This window comes from Panthera uncia, chromosome C2 (genome assembly GCF_023721935.1).
Source record: "Panthera uncia isolate 11264 chromosome C2, Puncia_PCG_1.0, whole genome shotgun sequence".
In the NCBI taxonomy this organism is placed as follows: Eukaryota; Metazoa; Chordata; class Mammalia; order Carnivora; family Felidae; genus Panthera; species Panthera uncia.
The window spans coordinates 69,587,924-69,612,160 of NC_064810.1; the positions used below are offsets into that span (position 1 = coordinate 69,587,924).

The window sequence follows — 24,237 nt, forward strand, 5'->3', positions numbered from 1 at the left end:
TCCCTTTTGAAGATTCTATTAGATAACTTGTCTTCGTGTGATTTGGATGATCTGGACCAGTGCTGAAGAGACTGAGAGAAGGCCAGAAAGGAATATAAGAACTGGCCATTTCCTGGATGGAAGCAGAACAAAGCCACCATTCACAGTATTAGTACCTAAAAACACTGGCTTCCATCATTGTGCTTCTTGAACTATTTTGTATGATTAGATACATTTTCATGCTAATTTGTACCAATAACTGCCTTCACTGAGGCCTGGGTCTAGTCTGAACCTCCTTAAAGGCAGAAATTGGGCCACAGACTGCAAGTTCATTTGTTAGTAATTCTATTCTACTTCTCCTTAGCTACTTAACCAGGAAATTTTTATAAGAGTGGATAGATCTGCTCACAGTTCGTGAGTTCAAGCCCCGTGTCAGGCTCTGTCTCCCTCTCCCTCTCTCTCTCTCTGCCCCTTCCCTGCTCACGCTCTGTCCCTCTCTCTCTCCAAAAGAAACAAACTTTTAAAAAAAATTTAAAAAAGTAGACAGATCTGTCACTATTTTTAAAACTAGATCAGGATGTCCAGAATGCCTTGAAAAAATAAACACAAATAAAACTCTAACTCCATTAACATAAAACAAAACAGAAAAAGAATAAGGAGTTATAATACAAGTTCAAACTCATACAGTAAGAGCCAGGTAACATTAAAATGTTCTTACCGGTGCAGTTTGCCACCATAAAACGGCTTAGTATGAAAAGTGATGCTGGCTGAATACCCAGTTTTTGCACAGTTGACACTGACTTTGCCACCAAGTTCTACCCAAGGAACAGTTAAAATTGATCGGGCATATGCACAAGGTAGAGAAAATGTATACTCTTCTCCATGCTCCAATAGACTGAGAATACCTGAAGGTGAAAACATGAAGGTGGTTAACATCTTTAAAAAAAAAAAAAAAAAAAAACAGTTATAAAATACCCATATTATTTTTTTCTCAAACCTAGTAAATGAACATTATTTTGGTTAATTTTCATTCAACTTTGGATTAAACTAACTTCACTTAAAATTGTATTTGATAACATTCCTGGTAATAGTGAATCAAGGTTACTTTTATTATAACTTTGCTATCTCTTTGGTGTTCACAGAAACAGAAAATGTTACAGTGGAAATCAAGATTTCCCTCTAATAGACTCTTAGGTCAGATTTTCAGAACATGTTAATACTGCATCATGTTATGGTCTGATCATTAGCATTAATAACTTTTTCAGTAATACATAAATGTCTAATGCTGTAGTTATAGAACTTAAGTCTCAGACAGTTTAATGGGGAAAAAAAGCATTCTTCATCCTATGTATATTAGGAAGAAAAAAACTAATTCTATCATAAAAATATGGTCATAATAATAACTCTGTCTGCCAAATTCTGAAGTATTAGGCTATAAGATATAGAAGTGACAGTTTTCAAGCAAATACTATTCTAATGGGGTTAGTTTTATATTAAGTAATGCCATACTAAGGATGATTTTTTAACAAAAAATATAAGAGAGGGGAGCCTGGGTGGCTCAGTCGGTTAAGTGTCCAACTTTGACTCAGGTCATGATCTCGCAGTTTGTGGGTTTGAGCCCCATATTGGGCTTTCTGCTGACAGCTCAGAGCCTGGAGCCTGCTTCAGATTCTGTGTCTCCCTCTCTCTCTCTGCCCCTCTCCTGCTTGCACTTTGTCTCTCTCTCTCTCTCAAAAATAAACATTAAAAAAAAATTAAAAACATATATATAATAAGAAGAGAAATTACATTAATTAATAATCAATTTATACTAGATAATTAAGGGACACTAAGGATATCTGAGCTACATTACTAACCCAAGCTCCTTACCTGGGTCACCACTAGAATAAATACTTAACTGAACATGTACTACTAGTCTGAACTCTAATGGTATCTCTCTTTCTAAGTTTATTTATTTACTTTGAGAGAAGAAGAGAAGGAGAGAGTTCAGAATCCCAAGGGCTTCTGATGTAGGGCTCGAACTCACGAACCATGAGATCATGACCTGAGCTGAAATCAAGAGTCAGGTGCTTAGCCAACTGAGACACCCAGGCACCCCTAATGGCATCTCTCTCTTAATGAAAGCTCATTAAGTACTCTGTTTTTAATGTTCACAAATAAGGGCAAGAGTTATAAATATTCTAATATAGGTAATTTTTAGGATAAGCAAAGAGACAAATTGAGATTCTAAAGCAGTTTACATAAAGTAATATGCACTATTTTCTTGTATTACCTTTATAGTCTTCACAAAGGGCAACAATAAATTAAGAATTATCAAGCCATTTATGGCTTGGTTCTGGCTGTGGAATGGTTCTGGATGTAATACATTATATATATAATGGGAGCTGTCAGAAGACATATAGACAATATCCTTGAATATACGTAAGTGTTTAATAATAACTGCTGATTCATTTTAAGATGGAAAAGATGTTATTACTTTTCTAAAAATATGTCATCATATAACCTGGGTTTATGATCTGATTCCCAAGGATATATTTAGCATTAGTATCACACACTGTAGAATTTAAAATCTGAAGCAATATACAGTTTTGAATGTATATGATAATAAACTAGTTAATAGAATTCTAAAACCTCACTTACTTAATCATTAAATGGAATTTCCCCCAACAAATAAATATAAACCATGGTCCATAATAGGAGCAAAATAAATTGTTGTGTCCCATTCCCTGATTTCACTTACTTTCTATTGAGGTTACTGATAGAAATTTAATTTCTAAAAGGTAATCCATAAATATATAATCAGCACTTAAATAACAAAAATTACCTGTTTTGTACTACCTTCATGATTAGTGCAAGGTCAAGATATTAATGCTTTTCCTAATTTCCTGAAGTATTTCCTTTCTTGGAGAGGCCACCATTACCAGATTCTTTCTGCCAAATGAACTGGTAAGAACTAACTGTCCTTTCAGAGAGAATGTTAAAGGATGACGTTCTAAACCTGGCTAGGCCTTAACTTTTATGACCTTGAATATGTATCATCACCTCTAGACTTTTTTCATCTATAAAATAAATAAATTGATTCATGAAGATCTGAGAACAAATGTGACGAAGTTTATAACTGAAGGTGGCAAACATTTTAATTAATAAAACATGAGTATTTTCTAATGTTATAAAAGTTTTGATTAACTTAAAACATTTGGAAATTGGTAAGACTCACATCACAAAAGATTTTAAAAATGGGGAAAACTGAAAAGGGGGATAAAGTATTTTCTTCACAGCTGCAGTGAAAGTCTCAAAATGTTAGCATCACAGGCTTAATTATACCATGCTTACATTGCAAGTTTACATTCTGAACAAATTATTCAGGAAACAAGAGTTTTCCTTTAACGTTAAAATGGTAGGGTTTTTTCTGCCATTATAGTTTCGTGAACTCTGCAATGATTTCTGTGGAGACTTTGTGATGTTGTTGGTTTTGGGGTATTACCTTAAATTATTTTTTCACAACCTTTGCTGAAGTGGAATTAAAGTCTGGCAATGTATTTTAAAATATCTTATGCATACCTCCTTAGGAAATATAAAAGATGTAGATAAATCTTTATCTATAATATATTTCTTTAGTGCTTTTTATAATAATGGAAATACAGAAATACCTTCAATGCCCAAATAAAGGAAATGGTTAAATATAAGATGGTAAATATCTCATTTCATAGGATATTATAGTCATTAAACATGTTTTAAAGATTATCAATGACATGGGAAAATGATTATTTAGTACAAAAAAGCAGGACAGAAAACTACAGACAGAACAAATCCCAATTTTACAAAAGAGAAATAAAAGTATGAACATATACACAATTAAAAAAATACAAAATGCTAGCTAAATTTATCCCTCTCTGGATGGAGGGTTTAGAGAAACTTTATTTTCTCCTTGATATTTTTCTCAGTTTCCCATATATTCTACAATAAGAATATTTTATATTTAAAACCAGGGAAAATTTTTAAAAAGATAATTTATATTTGTCCATAAATATGAGCCTCCCCTCCCCCACCATTCTGGAACAACTAAAAATTAGAAGTAGTACACATCATTTCAGAATTGTAATATTTATCTAAGCTTCCCCAAATTTAAGATTATAGTTAGATATTAAAAATTGGAGGATAGTTTTCCTACTTACCTTCTCCAACCATTGTTACGCCTATCGACATGCCTAAGAATTTGCTCTTAGTCCAGACATGTGCATTTACACACATCTTCCTCTCTGCACATTCTGCATAAAATCCTGAGACTGGAGGATGATGGGAAACCTGCTCAGCAACAAATCTGACTGTATAACAGTCTGGTCCCGCCTGGCTCAAAGCCTCCTCTGATAGAGGAGCATGATTTGTGACTGCCTGGGTAGAAGAGCTGCTGATAACAGTGGATGCAACCTCGCTTTTTGGCATCCTCCAGGAACAGTGAAATGTTTCTCCAATGATAGGATTGTACGGTTTCTTAGCAATGGCTCCTTTCCGGCCTTCATGAAATGAGGTAAGGTAGTACTCAACAAAACGAATCATTCTATCCTCAGCTGTGGCTCCATTAGTAATGGCTATGAATAGGTCTGGATGAGACATAAAGTCTGCATACATTTCCAGCAAGGAACGCTTCTCTAGGATAAATGTAGGAAGCACCACCTAAAATAACAACAACAAAATTATCAACCAAAGTGGGAAATTTTAATCCATGTGCATATCTGTAGATAACTATTCTTACCTTTCTGAAAACACTTTATTCTAGATGAGCATTAAAAACAAAGTCACAAAAATATTTGCTCTCATTAAAAAATAAGGATGCTTGGGGCACCTGGCTGGCTCAGTCTGAAGAGCGTGAGACTCTTGATCTTGGGGCTGTGAGTTCGAACCCCATGTTGGGTGAAGAGATTAGTTAAAAAAATAAAATCTTAAAAAAATTTATAAAAAATAAGCACACTTAAAAGGAAATGAAAGTCAAGTTAAGATTAAACACCAAGAAGGTCAGGTAGAAGAAATTTTTTAAAAAATCCTCAAACTCCTAGACTGGCTAAAAGTATCATCAGGGAAATGGTGGTAAAACTCAAAGTAAATGCTACCCATGCTTTTTTTTTTCCTTTTCTGCTTTCAAAATAAATTGTGGCTGACTGAACAAGATATGAGATATGAGAAGAGGCAATAAATGCCATTCCCTGAAAATAAACAGACTCGAGATCACTGACCCAAGCAAAAATTCTAACTTACACTTAATTTTAAGAAGGGAACTTGTTTTGTTGTTGTTGTTTTGTTTCATTTTGTTTTTAAGTAGGCTTCACACCCAATATGGGGCTTGAACTCACAACCTGGAGATCAAGAGTCCCATAGCTCTACCAACTGAGCCAGCCAGGCATCCCCCAAGAAGGGAACTTTTGCCTTTTACAAAGATGGTGTCAAAGGTAAAGAAGGAAGGCTCTGTACCTCCCAAAGGTAAAGAAGGAAGGCTCTGTACCTCCCAAAGCAGGGGTCAAAGCAAAGGCTCTGAAGGCCAAGAAAGCAGTGCTGAAAGGTATTCACAGTCACAAACAAAAAAGATCCGCATGTCACCTACCTTCCAATGGACCAAGACACTATATCTCTGAAGGCAGCACAAATATCTTCAAAAGAGTGCCCCCAGGAGAAACAAGCTTGACCACTATGCCATCATCAAGTTCCCCCTAACTACCCAGTCAGCCACGAATAAAACAGAAGACAACGACACACTTGTTCACTGTGGATGTCAAGGCCAACGAGCACCCGATCAAAAGGCTATGAGGAAGCTCTATGACACTGAGGAGGTCAAGGTCAATGTTTTGATCAGGTCCCAGGGAGATAAGAAGGCATATGTTCAACTAGCTCCTAACTATGGATGTTGCCAACAAAATTGGGATCACCTAAACTGAATCCAGGTGGCTAAATCTAAATCTAAATTTTTTCACCAAAAACCCCACAAAAACCCACAAAAACAAAAACAAAAACAAAAGGAGGGAACTAGTGACACCTAAAGCCAGGTAACTGTAAGAAAGATAAGTTTTCTTTAGAGCAGAATTGGAGAGGCACGACAAACTGGTTCAACAAACTGAAAAAGCAATGCTGCAATATTTTTCAAGAGCCCAAAGATGTTTGTATCCATTTAGCCTAGTAAGTATTCTTCTAGAAATTTAGCCTTAGGAAACAATATGAATCAAGAAAAAGAAATGCAAAAACAAAATTAAAAGCTATGCTTTTAACAGTGGTTTAGAGAACTTAAATACAGAACTTTCACGTGATGAACTACTGTATCATTTAAAAAGATGGTTTTGAAGACGATACAGGAATACAAAAGATACCAATGTTTCAGGTTCATCTCATGGTGGATTGAATATATACATCTTAACTACACTTTCTACTGAAATCCATTAAAATTATATTAAATATTTTCATATAAAGACAAACCCACACACCAGGAAAGCAGAAAAGAGCAACAACATTTTGGGAGTTGTTAACTAGAAAGCTAGGGGTTTATAGATTCCGGAGAGGGTTCAAGAACTGGAACTGACAGCATCAGGTACCTCTGGATCCGAGGGTTAACAGGAATGCTAAAATAATGATGACTGAGTGAAATCTATGTGCAAAACAACTGGATCCTTAAATCCCCTCCCCAATTCTACAGTGTTGTTAACTGTTCTTCCTGCACCTCAGCCAAGGTCTGGAAGTTTAGTCTCTCCAGAATGAAACAAGGTGGCTTATTCTCTAGTTTGGGGAACACCAGGGGCTTCCAAGAGAACGGATACCATACTGATAAAAGGGGTAGGAAGGAACCCTATATGAATTAAATGTTAGATGCTGAGATCCTCTCCCACCTAGTCCTCTTCTCCTCCACACTCCTAGTTGCTCTGCCCACCAACCAGGAGATCAGAAGAATGCTTTCACTAACCCTAGAGGGAAAAATCTAATGATGCTAACACTAGGTTCCCCAGCAAATCCAGATTACTTGACGCTGAAAAGCATAGGCTCCACCTATACATTCGAAACTTAAAATCAGGTTTTTAGCTTCCCTACACTTAATCATGAACAGAAATCCAAGAAATTCTAGATCTCTGAGAAAGTCTCTAACTAAGAATACAAAGACCAAGATAAAGAAACAGACTTGGAAGAAACAGAAACCTCTCTGAAGGGAGAGGGGGAAACCTTAAAAATAATGATTAATATCGTCAGAGACTTGAAAAGATATCAGATACATGAAATAAGGATGCTTTTTGAAAAACAAAATTCAAAAATTTTAAAACATGGTAACAAAAATTAAAAATCAAGAGAAGTTTCAAGGGCGCCTGAGTGGCTCAGTCTTAAGGTTAAGCATCTGACTTCGGCTCAGGTCATGATCTCACGGCTCACGAATTCAAGCCCTGCATCGGGCTCTATGGTAACAGCTCAGAGCCTGGAGCCTGCTTTGGATTCTGTGTCTTCCTCTCCCTCTGATCCTCCCCCACTCACGCTCTGTCTGTCTCTAAGATGAATAAACATTAAAAAAAAAAAAAAGATTTCAGAGAGAACAGGAATGGAGAAGACAAAGTCATCACTGAAAAAATTCAAGAAAATTTTAGAGAACTGAAATATATGAGTTGTCATACTGCAAAGGCTCACCAAATGCCCAGAGATGATGGATAAAAAAAAAAGACTCCTATATCAAGACATGTCACTGTGAAATTTCAGACTTCTGGGGACAAGGGAAAGATTCTAAATTTCAGATAGAAAAACAAACAAAACAAGTTACATAAGATGACAAACTGGAATGACTTCAGTCTTTTTGCCAGAATCCTGTAGCAAGGAGGCAATATTCTAAAGGAAAATTAGTTGCAAGTTAGAAATTCTATACAAACTCGCAATCAAATATGAGGGCAAAATAGACATTTCAAACATACATTTTCACACTTTGCCTCCCACAGACCTTTTTCTGAGGTTAAAGGAAGATGTGCTTCACTAAAATGAGAGGCAACCAAACAAGAAGGAATACGGGAAATAGACCTAGCACAGGAGGACAATGAAAGGACATCCCAGGAAGAAAGCTGTACAGCAGACACAGGGAAACTGGTCCACATCAGAGTGGTGTGATTCAAGAGACAGACATATGGAAGACTGTTATCCACGTGCTCCATGCTGCCACTGTCACCAACTTTTGAAACCTGAGGACAGAATGAATGCTCTAGGGAAACTGGTCCCATCTGCATCTGTATTTGGCTTGCGGTGGGCATCTGCTGAAGTACCAACTCTCCTTTCCATGCCCTCCTGTCTGGATTGGCTGAAGATATTCATTTCACCCAAAGACATGTTCTGGCTACAATCTACCTCTGAGAGTTGGAGGTGGGTCACAGTGGATGACCCTTGCTTAGCAGTGGAAAACACTGAGCAGATTCTTCCCTCTGCCCACATTTCTGCTGAATGTCCAGTATCTGGCTCACACCAAATGCTTTAACTCTGTGAGCCATATATTTCACAGGACTTATTCAGAACTTTGCCTTCTCATTTCTTCATAAAGGGCTCTTCTAAAATTTCTCAATAATTTATAAGAAGCTGAAGCCGGGGACTCTGTTTACCTTATCCTCTCCTGGGAGCCCTCTCCTATGAATGGGAAAGAGCCCTCATATAGCTAAGCTTGTGCTGGCTATTCATTTTTTCCTAAATTATATAACATTGTTATGGGATACTTTTACAGGTGGTAAAACTGTAAAAAAAAAATAGGGAGATGATTAATATGAAAGTCAAGTAAGCGGCTACATCTAGGAAACAGTAGGGGACTACAATTAGGAAGGGCCCTCCGAGAGCTTCCAAGTTTTGGCCATTCCACAACCTGTTACCTGAGACGTAAGTACATACGTATTCATTTCACTATTGTCCTTTGAACTGTCCTTTATACCCACAAAAGACTATTTGTATATTTCACAAAGAGAGTATTAACTGAAAAAAGGAAATGTAACAAAATTGGAAATAAACTACATATATGAAGAAAGATTGGAAGGGATTCTAAAAACTTAGTGTTGTGTTGTTAGAGTGATAAAATCATAGGAGATTTTTTTTTCCTTTATTTTCCAAAATTTTCTGTAAACTGTATAATTATACCGAATTCATAATATTATTTAAAAAGGAACAAAATGAACAGTTATTACTTATTCACAACATGCAGACTTGGACCCACATGTTGCTATAGTCCCAGCACCTACCACAGTGTCTGAATATAAAGGGGGCTCAAAAAATATTTGTTCTATCAATGTTATTGTTAGAAAGAAGGTGGTAGATGTGACTATAGTTTAGACACCACATTTTTAAACGTTGCTCAAAAATACCATTCTTTTCAATGTTATGTGAATGTTTGTAATTCATAGTTGGTTAATGTTAATGATTTTGTATATAAATGCTATGTATATGTATTTATATCTTTAATTAACAAGGAACAAGTGTGGGGAAACAATATTATATATAGTTATCATGTATAGTTATCATGCTTAGAGAGAGCTTTAGCATCTGGATTATTACCACAGCACATTCTTTTCAAATGTTCTTATCCTCATAAACCCCTATACTGTTCTTACACCTTATAAACCTAAATCTACTAAGGGACAGCAAACACCAAGAATAACCAAACAAACCTTTCATATCATTATGCATTAAAAAATATTTTTTTTAAGTTTATTTATTTTGAGAGAGAGAGCACAAGCAGAGGAGGGACAGAGACAGAGAGGGGAGAGAGAGAATCCCAAGCAGGCTCTGCACTGTCAGCACAGAGCCCAATGTGGGGCTCAAACTCATGAACCGTGAGATCGTGATCTGAGCTGAAGGTAGACACTTAACTGTCCGAGCCACCCAGGTGCCCCTCATTATGCATTCTAACTGATTTTACAACTAATAGTCTTTTTTAAAGCACTAAAATGAAAATATTTGCAGAATAGAAAAGATACCCAGATGAAATATTAAGGTTAGATGAAAGAAGAAAGGTTAATGAGTTTCTTTAATAATTCCTAAAATGTTTGCTTCTTGGGTTTTTAATTCAATCCACTTCTTTTTAAAAAAAATTTTTTTTAATGTTTTTTATTTATTTTTGAGACAGAGAGAGACAGAGCATGAACGGGGGAGGGGCAGAGAGAGAGGGAGACACAGAATCGGAAGCAGGCTCCAGGCTCTGAGCCATCAGCCCAGAGCCCGACGCGGGGCTCGAACTCACGGACCGCGAGATTGTGACCTGAGCCGAAGTCGGACGCTTAACCGACTGAGCCACCCAGGCGCCCCCCAATCCACTTCTTTTTAAACTTTCCTGTAATCACTACAAGTCTAAGTAAAGAAAAAAATGTTTTGATTTTGAGATGCTTCAAAGTAAATGCTAAAGGCAAAATGCTTTCTATTTAAGTTAGATTTTAAGTTACTTTTTTTGTTTTTTTTTAAATTTTTTTAAGTTTTTTTTTTTTTTTTGAGAGAGCACACGGGAGGGACAGAGAGAGAAGACAGAGGGAGAGAGAGGGAGAGAGAGAGAGAGAGAGAGAGAGAGAGAGAGAGAGAATCCTAAGCAGCACTGTGATAGCGCAGAGCTCGATGCAGGGCTTGAACCCACAAACCGTGAGATCTGGACCTAAGCCAAAATCAAGAGTCAGTGGCTGAACCGAATGAGCCACCCGGGCACCCATTTGTTTTTAGAGAGAGAAAGTGGCGCAAGCAGGGGAGAGGGGCAGAGGAAGAGAGAAAGAGAGAAAACCTTAAGCAGGCTCCATGCCCAGTGTGGAGCCTGATGCAGGTCTCAATCCCAGGACCCTGAGATCATGACCTGAGCCAAAATCAAGACCTGAGCCAAAATCAAGAGTTGGACACTCCAACTGACTGAGCCACCCAGGTGCCCCTTATTTAGGTTATTTTTTATTTTTTATTTTTTTTTAAGATTTGTTTTTAGGGGCCCCTGGGTGGCTCAGTTAGTTAGGTGTCTGACTTTGGCTCAGGTCGTTGTGATCTCATGGTTCAGGAGTTCGAGCCCCGCGTCGGGCTCTGTGCTGGCAGCTCAGAGCCTGGAGCCTGCTTCAGATTCTGTGACTCCCTCTCTCTCTGCCTCTCCCTTGCTCACATTCTGTCTCTGTCTCTCAAAAAATAATTAAAAATAAAATATTTGTTTTTAATGTTTATCTATTATTTTTGAGAGAGAGGGAGAGGGAGAGAGAGGGAGGGAGAGCAGAGAGAGAAGGGGACGGAGGATCTGAAGAAGGCTCTGTGGTGGCAGCAGTGAGCCAGATGTGGGGCTTGAGCCCTTGAACCACAAGATCATTACCTGAGCTGAAGTTGGATGCTCAACCTACTGAGCCACCCAGGTGCCCCTGGGTTACTTTTAATCTATACTTTCATTACCTTCAATGGCATCAAAATCCTTAATTTGAAATATAGCTCCTAAAGTCAATTCTGAAATCCCATACTAATGCAAAGTAGTGTCAGTAATAATTCAAAGTACATAATCCCGTAGTAGTAATATTTGACATATATAGGTTTTGAGTCTAATTTGCTTTTTATTTTATTTTTTATTATTTTTAGACAGAGAGGGTGCGCATGCATGTGAGAGCATAAGGGAGGGGCGGAGGGAGAGGGAGAGAGAGAATCTTAAGCAATCTCCATGCTTAGCATGGAGCCCAAGGTGGGGTTCAATCCCACAACCCTTGGATCATGACTTGAGCTGAAATCAAGAGTCAGATGCTCAGCCGATGCTTTTTATAATTTTTAAAAATGTTTTATTTATTTTTTGAGAGAGAGAGAGAGAGAGAGAGAGAGGAGAGAGAAAGTGGGGGAGGGGCAGAGAGATGGGGACAGAGAATCCGAAGTAGGCTCTGCACTGACAGGCTGATAGAATGAGCCCGATGTAGGGTTCAAACCCATGAACTGTGAGACCATGACCGGAGCCAAAATTGGATGCTCAACCAACTGAGCCACCCAGATGCCCTAATTCGCTTTTTTTTTTTTTTTCAACGTTTATTTATTTTTGGGACAGAGAGAGACAGAGCATGAACGGGGGAGGGACAGAGAGAGAGGGAGACACAGAATCGGAAACAGGCTCCAGGCTCCGAGCCATCAGCCCAGAGCCTGACGCGGGGCTCGAACTCACGGACCGCGAGATCGTGACCTGGCTGAAGTCGGACGCTTAACCGACTGCGCCACCCAGGCGCCCCACCCTAATTCACTTTTTAAATTAACTTCATAGATTGCTAAAACAAATGAAGACACACTAATTAGATAAACTAGAAATGGAAAAGACTGGACCAAAACTAAAAACCACAGTGTTTCTCAAACTTTAATGTATATATGAACCACATGGGGGATCTTATTAAAATGTAGATCTGGTCCTCTAAGTTTGGCGTTGGGGGCTGAGATTCTGTACTTCTAACAAGTTCTCAGGCAATGGAGATGTTACTGGTCTTCAGACAACAATGTTTTTTTCTAGTTTTACTAAGGTATAATTGACAAATAAAATTGTTAAGATATTTAAAGTGTACATTGTGATGATTTGATATATGAGTACATTGTCAAAGAATTTCCACATCAGTTAATTCAGACCACACTTTTAAAGTAAGCAAGGCTATGGGGTGTCTGAATGGCTCAGTCGGCTAAGTGTCTGAATTCGGATCAGGTCATGATTTCATGGTTCATGGATTCAAGCCCCGCATCAGTCTCTGTGCTGACAGCTCAGAGCCAGGAGCCTGCTTCGGATTCTGTGTCACCCTCTGTCTCTGCCCCTCCCCTGATCACACTCTGTGTCTCTCTCTCTCTCTCAAAAATAAATAAACCTAAAAAAATTTTTTTTAAGTAAGCAAGGCTACAGACCAGAGGACTGCAAAGTATGGCCTTTGGGGAAAATCTGGCCTGTGTTTTTATAAATAAAGTTTTGTTGGAACACAGCCATGCCCAGTCCAACATATTATCTATGGCTGCTTTCATACTATAAAGGCAGAGCTCAGTAGTTCCAACAGAGACCAGTGTCCACATAGCTGAAAATATTTATTATCGACCCCTTTACAAAGATGTTTGTTGACCCTTGTTATAGATAACACCCAAATAGTACGATCCAAAAAGGAAAGTAAGAGTAAAGAAGAAGTGGTCAAAGCCTTTCATGGTTTTCTGGGATTACATCCTTTTCTTTCAATTTTCCAGTTCTGTATACCAATGGACCTCTGTCATTTGTACAGAAATAAGATTAGAGGTGTTTACTTGCTATATGACTTCCTGCTGTACAAGATAAGGCACATTTTTTATGAAATAAGAAATTTTGATCAAAAGACTAAGAAACCCAGTCCATAGATCTTGGGGCTATAAGTTTGAGCCCCCCATCAAGTAGAAAAACTACTTAAAAAATAAAATCTTAAAAAAAAAAAAAAAGAGAAAGAGAGACTAAAAAACCAATTCATAAAAAATAAAAAGCCCTGACAACATTAACACTTACAGGTATAGTCCTGACCTACTGATCTCCACAGCCAGTTTACCCCATTACTTACTCTTGTTAAGTCCATGCCCAGCTTAAGCTGTGACAACAGATGTAGGATAACACTACGTTGCTCTTCCACAGCTCCCAGGTCATCCTCCTTGTTGTCACATGTATCCTCTACCTCATCATCTGCATTTATTTCTTCAGGTTCCTTGATGTAAAACAAAGCAAAAGTCTAACGTTATAAGTGCTTATTAATATCCATGAAGAATAAAAGTCTCTTTCTGTCACTGTTTTTTTGTGCAAGAAGACTCTTGTGTTTTCTTTCTTTTCAAAAGAGAAATTGGATTAAGCAGCAAGCTTTGCACACAACAGATAGAAATGCTAATTAAAGGACAGAATTCACAGCCACACTAAAAAAAAAATAAATAAAAGTGTATGTCAAACTTGAAAACATTTATATTCGGCCTAAATGAATCTGAGAACAAGCAAAAATCTTTCTAAAAATATAACTTCATCACTTAGCCATGGAATAGATTTCATTCAATAAGCCCATTATCGTTTACATTAAACATAATGTGGTTTTGCCACAAAAATAATATATGAGATACATATATTTTATAAACACTCTTTTTCAAAAAGAGTGAAGAATGTCTCATCTGAATCTCAGGCTTTGCAAGCTTGGACCACCTGTTTGGGGGCACTACCACTACCTATAATTTAAGTTGAAGATGCTTTGAGAATAAAATATTTGCCCTTTTTTAAAGCTAAAATTATACAAGTAAAATTGAAAAGTCACTGTACATGTCAAGTCTGACTACTATAATGTATCTTTCCATATTCATTCATTCTTGGAATTGTCAGGAAGAAACTTGGGGGCTGAAGAGAATCCTAGGTGCAGGTATAGAAACCTTACAGTTATTCATGCAGTCTTAATGCCACAAAAAGGTTCTCTGCACAGCTCTTCAATCACTCAATCAACCTCTTGAAAAACTGAAAATGTTTACTTTCATTTCAATAGGGTCTTAGTTTCAGATAATCATTTAAGAGAAACTGAATTTCTTATTCCTATTTAAACAATAAGTAATAGTTTCAAATTCCAAGATTCTACAGAATCTTATCATGTTCATTTCTCATGTTTATGTGGGGAGGGGCAGTTCCCATCTCTCTCAGTGGTACTCTTTTTAGTACCTTTGTGCAAGACAGCTTTGATATTATAGATTTTAAGTTACAAAGATTTTTAAAAGAATATGATTTTTAAAGAATTTTTTTAAATGTTTTATTTATTTTTGACAGAGAGACAGAGCATGAGCGGGGGAGGGGCAGAGAAAGAGGGAGACACAGAATCCGAAGCAAGCTTAAACTCACAGACCGTGAGATCATGACCTGAGCCGAAGTCAGATGCTCACCGACTGAGCCACCCAGGCGCCCCGAAAAAGAATATGATTTTGATAATGTCTCAAGCCTTTAATTTTCTCTTCATATAATCAAATCCTATTAAATAAGAAGCCCATCTGTCCTCTGTAGCTAGGCAAAAACCAATCTTAATCAGGCATAAAATCAAGAACTTAATGTTCTCAGATGTTAAAAATTATTAAAAACAAAATACAAAACATAGCAACAGAATTAAAGAATAATGGGTTTCTGGCCATTCTTTTGCCTTTGTTTTTCTCCTTTTTCCTCATCCCTTTTACCAAGGAAATCTATCAGCTCAAATTCTGATAATTTAATTAAAAGTCTAGTTCATTCATGTTAAGACCACACAGACAACTACTGTTTGTATATTTCAGAATTACTTCTACTTTTACAACCTTAAGGAGAGATCCCAAAGGCTTTCTAAATTTCCCTTTACAATGGCAAGTCTGTCAGGAAGTACTTCCTATTGTCTATCCTAAAATCAGTTGCAAAATATAGTCTAATGAAGTTTAAGTACACTTAGGAAAGTTTATTCAGTATACAACGGGGAAAAGTTGATCATCCACGTCTCTACATATGGACACCAAATATAATTACTAATTTGAGAAATGTTGAGAAAAACTCTATTAGGTCTTGATTAAATAATGTTCTCCAACCCTCTGAAGAGGTACCATTATGTTTAGGGTCAGAACCTAGGACACAGAATAATAATGCAAACATAATCTTAACATTACTATATATTACAAAGTTGACATTGTGTTTTGGAACCTCCTCCAGTGAAAATAATATTAAAGAAATAAAACATAATCTGGTAGAAAATCTATTTAAAATAGTACAGTTTTTATTGTTTTTATAAAAATAGTCATATTCATTGGAATAGAAAAAAAGAGGAATTCTATTAATTAATTGTTGATTCTAAATCTTGGTGTGAATGGCAGAATTTGGAAGCTCTCCTTTCTTCTTGAAATGTCTCTTCTTAGAGATCATCATGCCTTTCTTAAAGAAAAGCTTAGGGGCACCTGGGTGGCTCAGTCAGTTGAGTGCCTGACTCTTGATTTCCGCTCAGGTCTTATCTCACAGTTCATGAGATGGAACCCCATGTTGGGCTCTGCTGACAGTGCAGAGTCTGCTTAAGATTCTCTCTCTCCCTCCCTCTCTGCCCCTCCCCCATTCTCTCTCTCCCTTTCTCTCTCTCCCCCCTTTCTCTCAAAATAAATAAATAAACATAAAAAAAGAAAAGAAACGCTTAAGAGAAAAGCTTTACCAAATTCAAATGAATGTGCTCAAATGTGTAAAATCCCTACAAACGCAGAACGGTTTGCGACAGTGGCAAGAGCTACTAAGTTTCTAGGAATTCATAATATTTGGGGACTGCATAGCAAAGGGAAACCCCAATATTCCACAAAAGTCATATTAACCCCATCTTTGTCCTTCTGATTTCTGACTTGGGCACAAAGGAACTGTGGGCTTCATTCTGGCCTCACCAGGGTTTATTTCTTCCATCACACGACAGCAAAATTTCCACTACCATATGTCTGCCTCCAGCTTGCATTAACACTCATATTTCAAAGAAGGCATGTATGAAATTTTTAGAAAATGCAGGTCTATTCTGGTATGCTTGAGTCTAGTGTCTTGTGTAATTAAAAATAATATCTATGCACTTATTTTTTTTTCTACTTACACTAGGTGATATATCTGGTCTACTCACTATTTCAAAAGATTTGGAAATATAGCAATGCTCTCCTGCCCACCTTTGAGTCCCATCTTTAACTTATGCCTCTATCCTGATCCCCAACATGCTTTGTATTCTCATTGAGAAGAATGAATATGTTGGACTAAAGGACTTATAGTTTCTAATTTTCACTTACAAATTATATCTCTAGTCCTGATTTCTCTCCAAAGCTTTGGTTTCATTATTTTTAACTGCTTTTTATATATGTTTAAATCATATATCCTTCTCTTACATAAAATTCAACATGTTCAGGGGCACCTGGCTCACTCAGTCAATAGAGCCTGCAACTCTTGATCTTGGGGTTTTGAGTTCATGCCCCACACTGGGGGGCATAGGGATTACTTAAAAATAACATCTTTACAAATTCAACATGTTCATAAACCATACCAAAACTTTTCTCTCAAAAGACTCTTCCTAGTTTTCCTAACTTTGTGAATGGCACCACAATTCTATCTAGTCATATAGGCTCACAAACTTGGGAGTCATTCTTCATCCAACCCTACATCCAGTCAATCCCAACTCCAGCTGATTTTCGTTTGAAATGCACATTACCTATTCATTTGTCTTCATTTCTACTTCCATAGCCTTCTATCCACACTTCAATTCTAGATCATTACCATATACCAATCTTCTTAAACATATCCCATGCTCATGATTTTTATCATCTATTACATTAAGACTAGATTCTCCTGCATGATTTTTATGTTCCTTGGAGGTACAGTTTACACTGTATTCTATGGAATAGTGGCTCTAGGGATTATCACTCCCCAGAGAATGCAACATGAATGGCCACCTGGATTTGTAAAATCCAACCACCCTGTGATCATTTTCCATAAACCAGGTGCTCTGCTAAATTCATTTTATGTTCATAACAATCTTATATTAACATTCCTGACTTACAGATGGGAAAATTGAAGCTAAGTGGTTAATTATTAGCCCACGTGTCAACGATAAGACGTGATTTTAAAACCATCAGGCAAGTTTTTACCACAATAAGCATATATGCTTTAGTATCCCTGCTCCTGTTATTCCTCCATCTCAAGATCCCCTACTACTCCTCTTCTCTTCAAATCCTTTCTTCTTTGAAAGCCTGATTCCAATTCTACTTTCTCTCCAAAGCATTCCCCTCCACTCTATTCAATATACTTCTCTTCTTTCTCTGAATGCCCACATCCCAACAGCTTAAACCATATCAAGTAAGATAGGGAAAAAAATGCTGCTTCAGGTTCTCCTCTCCTTGTTTCATGTCTATACGTTATTGTGACTCCAAGTAGATTATAAATCTCTTCAGTGAAAGAACTATGTTTTCAATTTTTTGTGTCTCCTCTTAATTCCTAACTAGACTTGTCATACACTAGATAGCTTAATAAAGACTAAAACTGCTTTGACTCTAGAAATGGTCAAAAAGCACTCCATACTTTTTTTCTTCTCTCTTGCCCACACTGTTGCCATTGCCCACTTCGTTAAGCCAAGGCTGTGGCCAGTTTTGGAAGTTTCTGTGTCATGTTCTTCTTTTAAGAAGAATTTGCTTGTATATAAATAACCAAAAGCTGTGCATTACTCTTAACTCAGTAATTCTACTTGGGAATATAACCTAAAGAAATAACCTAAATAAAGAGGGAAAAAAAAGTAGACAAGATGATTTAGTGCTATTTACAGTAACAAAAAATAACAGAGACTAGATATTTAATAGCCTACTTCAACCTTTAAAAATTTAATTATATAGGCCAGAAAAAAACGCTTATGGGAAGTATCAAGTAAAAAGAGCTTAAAATAAAACTATCTATGTAATTATCATGACCATAAAAATACCAGATGTGAACACAAAAGGCAAAAAGACCAATATGATTTGTTACAGTGGTGGAATTATGACTAGAATAAGATATTCTTTAGCTTCTGAGAAATGTGGAATGAGAAATACTTTATAAAAATATTATAAAACCCTGGGACTGTGCTATTTTGAGTAACACTTGAAAAAAACTGGTCTGGCAACGTGCTTACAACAAAAAGACTTAATAGTAAACTTTTATACTTGTAAACTTAATAGTAAGCATCCAGTAAATAATGTTAAATTAAGATAACAAGGTAAGAAATGTAACAGAAATATTGTACAAATAATAAAAGCTATTACCTAGAAAAATAAAAACATGCAAATCGCAATTTTAAAATACATTTTTATCAAGCAAGTGAGCCCCAACTAAAAAAAGCACATAATTTAACCTGCAAAACACAACATGTACAAGTATTATACAACAGACCTCTTTAAAGCCAATGCAGTTTACAGTAGAAGAACAATATCTAGAGTCTGCAAGAATGCTGCTCTGGTGTTAGGGTGACTTGTACGCCCTGACAAAGAAAAGAGACCTAAACCTTTTCAGTGATTCCTAGTTTTTACATCAAAACCGTATTTTCACATTACCTTACCCTTGCTAATGGTCCAGATTCTTCAACACACTGTTCTTCTGGGACTGCCACTGGTTTACTTTGCTCAGTTGCAAAAGGCTGGTCAGCTCCATTTTTATAGTGGTTTGATAAAGGTATCTTTGGTTCTAACCACTCGATTGTCGTTCCTGATGAAGTAAGAGAAAACTTTCGCTGAAACTTGCTCATAATCTGGAAAGTTCAGCAGATGTGGATTTTATTAAATGATTTTGTTTTGAGCCCACAAGACTAAAAGCAATTCAAGCTGTTAAGACACTCTGCAAAACGGCCACTTGTATCTCATTAGCATGAGCACCATGATTGGGTATTTTACCACAGAGCAGCTTGCAACTTGAAATCAGATACCTTTTAAAAGAATCAACCCTGAATAGGACTGAACAACTTCTTGGGCAAATCCGGAAACCATAATGTATTCCCACCTTTCATAGTTGATTTGTTACCCTTTCTGTAAAAATACGTAACTGCATTAGGATTTAAGGAGTCACAATTACAGGAGGAGCCTGGAAGCATGCAACAGTAAAATTTTCTTCATTTTGGGACTGAATCTTATTCTCAGTAGCAATTTTCTAACCATTCAAGATAACCACCTTGAGCTAATATAACTGCAAATATATGTCCATTCCTCTTTTTTTCAATCATAATAAAAAAGGTCCATATACTTTTAAACTGAAAGGCTCTTCTACTGAATAAATAATAGGTGACCTAGTGAAAGACAGTGGTCACATTTAGAGACCTGTCATCTTCTCAATTAATGACTCAAATGTCTCTTATTACCCTCAACTAGTATAACAAAGTGGATTCTATGCCTAATCAATAATGGAAAATGTTCCATTTGATTTCAGAGGCTGATCTAGGTTTCACAGAAGCTTGATTATTAGAGTCCTACGGTAAGGGATGCTCAGACTACCACAGCAGAAATTACAAATGTGAGGGAATTTATTTGAAATGCCAGACTTCAGTACAGGGATAAATTATGAAGTACCCACTAGGCTACTAGAGCATCCTGCCTTGCCACTCAGTTGTCTCATTTGGCACTGGGGGTGGGTATTCATGATTGGGGGAATGCCCTGGGTAAGTTCAAGGGGCCAGTTTAAAAATCCCAAAGAAATGAAAACGTTTTGCCCCTATGTTAAAATGTTTATTCTTTTTAAAAAAATGTTTATTTATTTATTTTAAGAGAGAGAGACAGACAGAGAGGGAGTGTGAACAGGGGAGGAGCAGAGAGAGGGAGAGAATCCTAAGCAGGCTCCACTCAGTGCAGAGCCTGATGCAGGGCTTGAACCCACGAACCGAGAGATCATGACCTGAGCCGAAATCAAGAGTTTGACACTTAACTGACTGAGCCACCCAGGCACCCCTGAAATGTTTATTCTAAATATCAATATCTAGATGTCATTACTTATAAAGATAAAATGCACACAAACACTAAATATAAGAGATCTGTTTTAAGAGACTGCTCAACCAGAGGTGCCTGGGTGGCTGAGTCAGTTAAGTGTCTGACATTGGCTCAGGTCATGATCCCATGGTTCATGAGTTTGAGCCCTGATACATTGGGCTCCGTGCTGAGAGTGCACAGCCTGCTTGGGATTCTCTGTTTCCCCCTCTCTCTGCCCCTCCCCCATGCTCTCTCTCTCTCTGTCCCTCTCTCTCAAAATAAAAAAAATTTAAAACAATATATATTAAAGGGGTGCCTGGGTGGCTGAGTCAGTTAAGTGTCTGACTTCAGCTCAGGTCATGATCTCATGGTTCATGGGTTTGAGCCCGGCATCAGGATCTGTGCTGAGCTTAGAGCCTGAAGCCTGCTAAAGATTCTGTGTCTCCCTCTCTCTCTTCCCCTACCCCACTCATGCTCTGTCTCTGCCTCAAAAACAAATAAACATAAAAAAAATTTTTTAATAAAAAATATATATATTAAAGATTAAAAAAAAATAACAGATTGCTCAACTGATTGGAAACCACAATACTCTTTATCAAACCAATCATCCGGTCTCAGGACCCCCCCCCTAAATCAATGATCCTTATGGGACTAAACACTAATTTAAACTTAGATTTGATTTCTTGTGTTATCTCAAAATTTGAGTAAAAAGGTAACTCAGTTTTTCTTTCCACGGTTATATTTTTATTCTCAAGTGACTAAAGAATAAATTTCTACAGACCTAATTTGAAAAACATGACCATTTACGGTAAGAAATACCAATACTCGTTAATCAATTCCACCACATATCCACAAATCCATGCTCCAAAACATAGTAATGAGAACAACTTTTAAATATTTCTGTAAAGTTTAGTCTGTTTCATTTGTTAATTAAAAATGCAAATTTAGGGGCGCCTGGGAGGCTCAGTCAGTTGAGCATCCCAACTCTCGATTTCAGCTCAGGTCATGTTCTTACGATTCATGGGTTCAAGCCCTGCAGCTGGCTCTGTGCTGTGTCAGCATACAGCCTGCTTGGAATTCTCTCACCCTCTCTCTCTGCCCGTTCCCCACTCACTCTCTCTGTCTCTCAAAATAAATAAACTTAAAAAAAATGCAAATTTATATTGTACATGTTTCACTAATCATGAAGCAATCATTTAAAAATATAATTATGTATTAAACTACACAAATGAAATTTCTAAGAATTAAAAAAATTATATAGTACTTAATTAATCAAGGATTAAGCATCTAGTATCTAGCAGTGTGCTACTTGATGTGCTTTGCAAAAATTACATACCATCAATTGGAAATAAACTTTCATTTCCCTAACAAATTATTATTACCAACACTAGAATTAAACCAAATTTCATAGCTCAAGGTAACTCATCCCATGTTCAACACAGAACAGTTAAGTAAACCAAAGATCTATCCCTTCAAAAGAACATAATGCAGCCAATAAAAATTATACTTACCAAAAGCATAACATAAATTGGAAAATATACTTGATATTAAGTGAAAAGTATAAGATAAAAATATATTTTTTCTAATAAAAATGGGGTAAAACAAAAACTAAGAAGGAAAGAAAACTTGGTGGGGTATGCACTAATATTAACAGTGGCAGTTTCTGGTTGGTGGGATAATGCAGGATTTGTTTCTTTTTTCAATTGTATAATAGTTCCTAAAATTGTTTACAATGAGTGTGTGTTGCTCTACTATAGGAGAAGATTTTCATTGGACTTCTTACAATTCTTCCAAGGCCCCAGTGCATGTTCACAACTCACAACTTAGGTATCTTATCTCTTTGGAACACCCTCCAGTCTCTCCCCACCTCCCCTAAGCTAATTGTTTTTTTAGCTTTTCTAGGCATTTCCCAGACCTTTTTCTGTCAGAAGTATTGGTCCATTTATATATTCTCCCCAAGCATCTTGTTTCTATTATAAGCAACACTTTCCATATTACAGTTAAGTATTTACATGTTCATCCCCAAGTGAACTATGAGTTCCTTAAGGGAAACAAACATAGCTTACTGGCCTATATAATACTGCCCTGACCTATACCTACAATTGACATTAAACATAGTTTGTTAGCTTGAAATATTGATTTAGGTGGGCATACATTTGAGAATGGAAGCTGTATTATACCCACATCAAGATCTGACTATGGTAAACTTTTTCCTGGGCAGAGACTCATTATCTTTCTAAAATATCTTTCTTTCACAAAGAGGTTAATTGGGTAAGAGAACAATAAATTGTGAACCACTAAGTTACTACTATTTATTAAAACAGTGTGATGCAGATGGAGGAGTTGGGGAGATGTTGTTAAAAGGGTACAAACTTGCAACTAGAAGATGAATAAATTCTGGAGATATAATACACACAATAGTGATTATAGTCAAAATACAGTATTACATACTTCAAAGTTGCTAAGTGACAAGATCCTAAATGTTCTCACCACAAAAAAGTATTAATTATGTGATATGATTGAGGTGTAGGCTTCAGTGGTAATCATGCTGCAATATGTATATGTATAAAATCAACATGCTGTGTACTTTAAACCTACACAATGTTATATGCCAATTATATCTCAATAAAGAAAAATGTGATTTTATTCATCTCATTTAATAGAAAACCTCATTTTTTGTCCTCCCACACAGTAACATTATTTTCCCCAGTAGATTAATTTCAACAAATAAGTGCTCTCAAATGCTAGATGTACACCTTCTTTTCAAACTAAAAAGTAACTGATAGACTTTAAGATCTACATCTCAATATGGATATAATGAACTGTGGACTAAACAAAAAGTTAAGAAATGGTCCCAATATTTCTACTAAGGTCAACTGGATGAATAATGATGCCACCAATATTAACAGAAATATAGGAGATGTGGGTTTTGAGTTCAATTTTCAACATGTGGAGTTGAGGTCTCCAAAGGGATATTCAACTATACTAATCATTAGGCCTAAAATCAATTTAGATATGAAAAAGGATACAGTAAGAAGACTTTCTTTAACATTAAGGTGATAAGTAAAAACCAAGAGGCTCCTTGGGCACCTGGGTGGCTCAGTTACACGCCTGGTTACACGTCTGACTCAGTCTCAGCTCAGGTCATGATCTCACATTTCATGAGGTCACAGCGCGGAGCCTGCTTGGGATTCTCTCTCTCCCTCTCTTGCTGCTCTTCCCCACTTGCTCTCAAAATAAATAAATAAACTTAAAAAAATAAATAAATAAAAATAAAAATAAAAACCAAGAGGCTCCCTGGTTTCCTTTCTTTCTTTTTTTAGTTAAGACTTTTTAGGAATTAGAACAAATGCAATCTTTCCATGTGTAAGCCCTTAATGTGAAACCCTACTTTTAATCTACAACTTACCTGAAGACAGTGAGCCCTTCTGATGTGATGCATGCTGTAACTGCAGAATATGAAAGCAGTCGTTTAAGCAGTTCATAGTCGCCATGGAAGTAGCTTTGAGCATTAAGAGATCCTGGTCCAAGGAACTAAGATGGCCAGAAGCAGGAAGGCATTCAATTCGCCTAATTAAGTCTCTTTGTTGTCCTTCAGCATGAGACATCATCTAAGGGAAACAATAGTTCTGTGCGTCCCACTCATGATTTCTGTGTATCACATATACATACAGTTTCCATTTTAATTACCATATTCAGTTTCTGAGCCATTTTTGGCATATATTAGGCTTAGAAATCTATTTCAAATTTGGCTATTCTCAATTAGTGAGCACTTAATAGTGCAACTGTGCAAAAGATGAGGACCTTTGGCAGCCACACTTTTTCTTTGGAAGCACCAAAGCTCAAAAGCCT

At 36.8% G+C, this 24,237-nt stretch overlaps 1 protein-coding gene across 1 annotated transcript in view; it reads right to left on the minus strand.

Moving 5' to 3' along the window:
• Positions 1 to 24,237, minus strand: part of OSBPL11 (oxysterol binding protein like 11) — an 85,282-nt gene that overhangs the window by 23,042 nt on the left and 38,003 nt on the right. Inside the window, exons 6-10 of the mRNA XM_049628328.1 lie at positions 23,795 to 23,996; positions 18,993 to 19,138; positions 13,491 to 13,631; positions 4,155 to 4,653; positions 698 to 884 (exon numbers count right to left, since the gene is read on the minus strand). Of these exons, the coding sequence (XP_049484285.1) occupies positions 698 to 884; positions 4,155 to 4,653; positions 13,491 to 13,631; positions 18,993 to 19,138; positions 23,795 to 23,996 (1,175 nt within the window). The remainder of the gene's footprint in view (positions 1 to 697; positions 885 to 4,154; positions 4,654 to 13,490; positions 13,632 to 18,992; positions 19,139 to 23,794; positions 23,997 to 24,237) is intronic.